This window comes from Coturnix japonica, chromosome 3 (genome assembly GCF_001577835.2).
Source record: "Coturnix japonica isolate 7356 chromosome 3, Coturnix japonica 2.1, whole genome shotgun sequence".
In the NCBI taxonomy this organism is placed as follows: domain Eukaryota; kingdom Metazoa; phylum Chordata; class Aves; order Galliformes; family Phasianidae; genus Coturnix; species Coturnix japonica.
Genome location: NC_029518.1, coordinates 9742721 through 9749263, shown reverse-complemented (window position 1 = coordinate 9749263; position 6543 = coordinate 9742721). Strand labels below are relative to the sequence as shown.

The window sequence follows — 6543 nt, the reverse complement described above, 5'->3', positions numbered from 1 at the left end:
GGGCTACAACTAACAGCAGCTGTAAAAAGACTGATAGCCAGATGAGTCTGTCTCCAATGGATCTATCAGCCCAGCTCTCTGTCAGCTGCCAGAGCCACTCACTACTGTCCTGGTGGTCAGCCTTGGCAGAGTTGCCAGGGGACAAGAGATGCTGAATCAGCTTTCCATTCTCAAAGGCAGGGAAGGCTGAAATCAATAAGCCAGAAAGCTTACATCTCTGGGGACCACATTCTTGAAGGTGGAGTAGTTAGATCTCCCACTATGAATACAAGATCGAGGGATCTTCAGCTCCCCCTTGCAGCAGGTCTGTGGAATGCAGGCTCACTTCATCACTTGGACCATCCTCTGTCAGCTCAGCTCGATATTGCAGGCTTGGAAAATGTTATGTTCTTCTGCTCCCATTTTTGGAGGTCCTGGCTCAGCAGTCACACTGGAGTCACCAAACACCAAAATGAACCAAAGCACTGGTGGTACTTTTGACCAGCTGTCTAATAAAAGACACATCAAGTTTATACTGCAAGTTTATTACAGTAATACAATCAAATTAAATAATTGTCACAGCTGTTATTTTGGGGTATATATATATATAAATATGCATATATTATTCCCAGCACACATTGCAGTCTGTTTCTCTTTAATCATGCGGTGAGTAACGTATATACAATTATATGGAAGATTTTTTTTTTCCCTAAAAAAAAAAAGAGAAATCAAAATTACAAAAGTATGGCTTTGTAAGAAAGTTGATTTGTATCATGAACATTCATTTGTACTCGGGCATGGAACATTCAGTTGTAATCAGTAAACAACAGCGTCAGTCCCTGTCACGCTAAAGCCAACGAAAGCCAAGGGAACAGGGAAGAGGAAAGTGCCCATCAGTGTTAGAGAATGTCTGTATCTGTATACATTCAAAGTATGAAAAATGTTAAAAAATGCTTTCGGGGATTGAGTATCACTTTTGTTTGTAAGCTGAAGTCAGAGTTAATGGAGTCTTGAAGAATACGTGCACAGATTCTGTTTTCTTTTATACCAGCAAACATCAGCAGTGGTGCAATTGACTTAAAAAGTCGGGTGTAAAGAGATGCAACTGAGGTCAGATTCTGGCCTGTCCTCCCTGCTAATGGTGCTGCAGAAACAGACAGAAGCATATGATTAAGAAGTCATAGGTAGCCAAATTCTGCTGTCAGCCCAAAGAAAAAGATGGAGATACACGTTTAATATATTTTATTTTAAAAAGCAATTCAATAAGACATGTCCAACATCACAGACCCTTCGTTGGATGACTGTTGGCATGCAGAAGCCCTCATGCTTGGTGCTTAGTGATGAAACATCTGTTTCAATAGCACAGCTGCTGCCTCTTTGCCAGAGCAGAAATATCCTTACCTGTTAGCAGCACCATGCTTAGGACACAAAACATCAGAAGGCTGCTTTCTTAAGGCATTGCCACCGTTGAGTACATGATAAGTCTTAAGTATTGTGTGTCAGTTGGGAGCTGTACCAGAAGAGGGCAGACACAGACACACGTGTGTGCATGTACACACACATACATCCACAGCCAAAGACCCATGGAGCAAACTGAAATGATACTCATTGATACGGAAGGAAAACACACACACATATCACATCAGATCTTTACACTGCTACCTTTAAAGACTGAGATTTAAGAACGTAACCTGCAAAGCCAGCCTGTAACCCAAAGGTGAACACAGACTGTGTCCTTTTCTCTTTTAGCCAAGCTCTGAATTAATGGCCTTAGCTACCCTTACTTGGTATGTTTATATGGAAAATGTAAACATCGCTACGTAGCACCTTTTCTGATTAAGAAAGTCACTGACATATTTGTCATGCAAATACTGGGATTTTTGACGACTTCTGACCATCAGTTGCAGGAATAGTGGAAAAGATATAGGATTTATTTTTGCTAATAACCTGGCTCGGAGAGAATAAAATCAACGCAGACAGGACTGAGGTAGATTTGGCTGTATCAGATGTAATGTCACTGTACAGGTAGGGAGATAAATGGGATATCCAACTAACAGGCAGCTCACTGCAAGATAAATCCTCCTGCAGAAGGACACCCCACTCTGCACTCTTGGCACTACAGGTGATGGAAGAAGTCATTCTGTAGCAGAAGCACCAGAACACTAATGGCCCTCACCTCTTGCCCAGTGGAACTGTACTTCAAGGTCAGAAGGTAGGTGAAGGCTGAGGCCCAGTGAGTGCTTGAGCTCTTGTTAAAATGATCAGGAGGACAGAAATGACAGGGCTCTGGTGTGATCTTTCCAGTGTGGACAGCTGCCTGTTGCTAGCCTGAGAACATCCGAGCTTTTATGTGCTGCCCAACAAACAGCCAGCAGCCTTCTTCTAGGCTGTGATAACAGACACAGATATGCTCTTATCCTCCGTCTTGGCTAATGGATAGAGGGTAACCTTGTGCATGCTCACAAAGCATTCTGTGTGCCACAAAGCCACCAGAGAGCCTAAATGTCTGAACTCTGACCTTTGTGATGATCCCTGGCTATTACAGTCAACAAGTAATCCTTGCACCATTTTAGATGCTCATGCTCCCACTGAATTGCCCTCTGCCTTATTTAGAAAGTGCCAGTGTCAGTAACACCAAGAATTCCCACCTGCATCATTTGACTTGTAAGATGAACAACCTTCCTCTCCTTCCTGTCTTTCCTGAAATTCTTAGCAACACAACTCTCATAGAATCAAGCCGGTGATTGATGATTTACCTTCTCTCCTTTGCCGGCAACTCTGCTCCCGGAGCCTAATTACTATTCTAATAATATCCATCTCCAGCCTACACGGCCTCTCGCCTGCTGAGATGAGGTACTGCATTGCTACTGGGGACATGCCCAATCCCAATCTCACTCCTCTGGGGTGCGGAGCACTGCACAGTTGCTCTCAGCAGCCTCAGGCAGAGAGTGTCTGCTCTGTCTTCTGCCCCCAGCGCTGCCTTTCTGGGGGCTGCCAGGGCAGAAGTGGCTCAGCCACTGTTTATTATGCAAATCTGCCCTTGGTTCTGCTTTGCTTTATGAAGCTGTGACAGCCTCCACATACTAGTGTGCGCCCCGGCCTCTCTGCAAAAAACCCTGTCCAAGATTTATGCTGAAATCCTCTGCCACCATTCGTGCCCTCCCCCTTGCACAAGGCAGAGCAGACTCAGACAAGGAGAGCAGGCAGGGCTGGGAGGACACCATGGGGGAGGTGGGATTGTAAGGGAAGAGTTAACCCTTTTCTGGCCTGCTCGCTACTCTTAGGGCTGGGCTGGCATTTTCTTTGTCTCGCCGGCAAGTCTGCATCGTCACCTAGCACAGCACAGCACAGCAGGCACTGGCACAGCACTGCTTCCCAGCACCTGGGGAGGGGTGTCTGAGGGGAACGTCCCAGTGTCTCCCAAAGTATCTCCCAGATGGCTCTTGTCCAGCCCTGCAAGAAATCTCCCCCTGGCCCTGCAGCATCATCATAGCCTGACACACACTGGGGTGCACTGAACAGAGGGAAACCATGCAGAAGTACTCTGTGAGCTGATACAGAAGGGTGTAGCTCTGATACAGCGGTCCTGGCACAAACGGATAATGTGTGGAAGGATCTTCTCTGTGCAGCAAGATTTGAATGCACGCGTCTGTTGCACATCCTTTCATAGCCAGAGCCTTTCAAAATGGGGTTTGTGTCACATGGCATTTTGCACCAAATTTATTTAAAGAGATCAGCCATTTATTCACTGCTGTTCAGAACAGATCCGGGGAAATGTGTAATGCTGCTTCATTAGAGCAGAGGGTTGCACTTACAAAGGGAAAAAGATGTTTGATCCAAAATAAGAGATGCTCCCCATGAAGGAGTTGGGATTGTGCCGCTGCTCTGCTGATGCTGAGCATAGCCAGGAGGGCAAGGCCAGCACCTGGAACAGACAGGACTCTGCCTGGGCAGTGCATCCCCAGCCCTGCAGAGAGCTACTCTTGGAAAGCTGCAAACACAGCCTGCCTGCAGTTCCTGGGGAATTCTTAGGACCTTCTGTCCCAGGAGCAGGCCTTCTGGCTGGACCTGAGCGGCAAAAACACAACAAGTGGCGACTTCTACTGCACAATGTCATACCCCAGCTTAGGGTAAATGGCAAACATGAGTCACTCTGAGATCCACTTGTAAATAGAGTTAATGAGCTTCATCTCTTTTGGAGACACATTCATCCCTAAAACACACGTCAACGATAATGTCGCTCATGAAGGATGGGGCTGCCAGCGGCCTTGCTCTTATTTGTAGTTTTCTACTGGACAGCAAGGAAAATATTACCCTCCCCATTACACACCTCTGTGGAGGCGGCTGGGCTGGAGCTGCCTTTAACCCCTTCACTTCTGAGTGAGATAGGATGCTCTCCATTATTTCTTCTGTCTGTCACAGTTTCCACATAGAAATATACACTTGGTGGTCTTATCTAAATATACACACTCCGCACCATGACCCAGTGCTAAGTAACTCCTTAAAATCATATACTCTGTAGCACTGCCTCTACATCTCTGTAGTATCAGCCTTGGACTTTTTGGTTATTACTAGTTGATTCTGACTCATTGTTAGAAAGGAAACCTGATATTTCAACCCTGTTCATACAAGGTGGTATTTTTCCTAGCTCTGGTAGAACACAGTTCCACAGTTACACCCTTGGAAAATCCTACTGTGCAAGTTGTTTCTTTTTACTCAGGTACATTACACAGGATACAGTTATGTTGGGAATTCAGATGCATTGGTACCATCTGAGAGCTAAAAAAACCCAAACATAATGCAGCCTCAGCTACATTTAACTCTTCACATGCATAACGAAACAGAAAACAAGGAAGGCTTCTGCCTTTAAAAGTGCCGTGCCTGCAATCAATTAGAAAAAAAACAAACACCTCAACATTTAAAATCTTGTCACAAAATATTGGATTTCCCAGCATAGCCTAGTAGGATAAGTATTAAAATCACAATCAAATACAGAGTGGTGGCTGCCCGTGTCCCCTAAGTTGCCTTTAAAAATCCAAGACCCAGCGAGTAAAGTCAAGGAAAAACATTTACCACATTTTTTGTCGATTGCTTTTTGCCATAGGATGGTAAGGGCTTTAGTGCCTGAGGTATAGGTAGTTCCTGGATGCTTTTAGGAAAGTGGGATGGAGGCAGAGTCTGGAGAATAGTTTGCATAGCTTGCAGATATAAAGAAGCAGGCGTGTTCCCCACCAGGCTGTTGAATTTCTCTTCTCCCAGCAAAGCTGTCCAGTGTTCTGGATGATCCTGTAGAACTTTCTGCATCTTAAATTGTGGGTTGGGCATGAAGAGCAAGAGGTAGTCAAGGCAGAGCTTCTTTGTTGCCATGTTGACTTTGGAGTCCCACATCTGTTCCAGGATGACATCCAGGGGGGTAAGCCCTTTACTGTCCTCTATCCTGGGAGAAGCTCCGTTGCCGAGGAGGATGAGGACTGTCTCTGACCTCAGCAGTTCACAGGCGAGGTGCAAGGGGGTTTTCCCATCTTCCAGATGAAAGCAACCAGTCCTGTTGATGTACGAGTTTAAGCTGGGGAGCTTGTGCGCAATTTTGATGATCAGCCCCAAGATATCTCTCCTGTCGTATGTGACCGCCATGGCCAAGTGAGGAGCAGAGGATGGACAATAGCAGAAGTGTTCTCCGGGTACCTTGAGAGCCTCCTCTGGAAAATGAGACAGCAGATACTGAGCATAAGGCAGGTGGTTATGCACTACTGCGTAGAGAAGGGCTTCTGAAGGTGAGTACGTTCTTAGGCTGGCATTCTCCTCCCAGTAAAAATACTCCATAGTTCTCATGTCTTCCAGCATCCACACAGGCTTGTGATCTCTCACAGCCTGGTAGAACATATAGGATAAGAACTTGCAGTGCCTGCTCTGATCATCCTGCATGCTGGCCTGGTTGCTGGCCATGGCTCAGCAAATAAAGAGCAGCTCCACGTAAAATCTCTCCAGACTGTACGATCTGTACACTTGGAATGCAGATCCCGATGCTGCTGCAACCTTCAGGCTGTCATTGCTGCCTGGACTGCACTAGCTTGAATGCATGGGCTGATCATCTCCACCCATTCATTGTTTTTTCCCCTCACTGCAGTGGTTTTGTTTAGGTAAGCACAATCCCACAGGCTCAGTTAACCCATGCCATGCAAGCAGCTGGTTAATAAGTATATCGTGCTGCCTGCATGGTGTGGGTTACTGGAACGCTGTCAGACTGCAAGTGATTTTATACACACGCAGCTACTGAGAAGGCAGGGAGAGACTAAAATTAGCTTGAGAGGTGAGGTAGTTTTCTGTCTGCATTTCATGTCTAACCAGATCAGCTCATACATCGCAGTACGTGTGATAGTAATTTTCATCTATTTTTTGCATGTAGCTCACACACACAGCTTGGTTAACAATAAAAATATATGTTGCAGCATAAAATGCTCCATGGCTGGTAATATAGAGGATGATCTACTCGTGAAATCAAGGGAATGGTAGCTGTACTATTAGGAGGGGCTCCCTATTTTATAAATAATGGTATGGCTGGCC

The 6543-nt window shown here is 45.7% G+C and overlaps 1 protein-coding gene across 2 annotated transcripts; it reads right to left on the bottom strand.

The window, feature by feature from the left end:
- Window positions 1-538: 538 nt before the first annotated feature.
- Window positions 539-6257, bottom strand: LOC107310887 (ankyrin repeat domain-containing protein 9-like). Of its 2 annotated transcripts, none has more exons than XM_032443743.1 (2): window positions 5053-6257; window positions 539-688 (listed from the first exon to the last, which is right to left on the bottom strand). In XM_032443743.1, the coding sequence occupies exons 1-2, from the start codon at window positions 5923-5925 to the stop codon at window positions 665-667; spliced, it is 897 nt and encodes a 298-aa protein (XP_032299634.1). In that variant the 5' UTR covers window positions 5926-6257; the 3' UTR covers window positions 539-664. The 2 variants fall into 2 exon arrangements, with proteins under 2 accessions (XP_032299634.1, XP_015712444.1); XM_015856958.2 differs by having other exon boundaries at window positions 541-1123; window positions 5053-6256.
- Window positions 6258-6543: the final 286 nt, after the last annotated feature.

Coding starts and splice junctions, on each gene's coding strand:
- LOC107310887 (XM_032443743.1), bottom strand. CDS start 5,925: ATGGCCAGCAACCAGGCCAGCATGCAGGATGATCAGAGCAGGCACTGC. Junction 689..5,052: donor AGCAATCGACAAAAAATGTG/GTAAATGTTTTT, acceptor TTTTTTTTTTAG/GGAAAAAAAAAATCTTCCAT.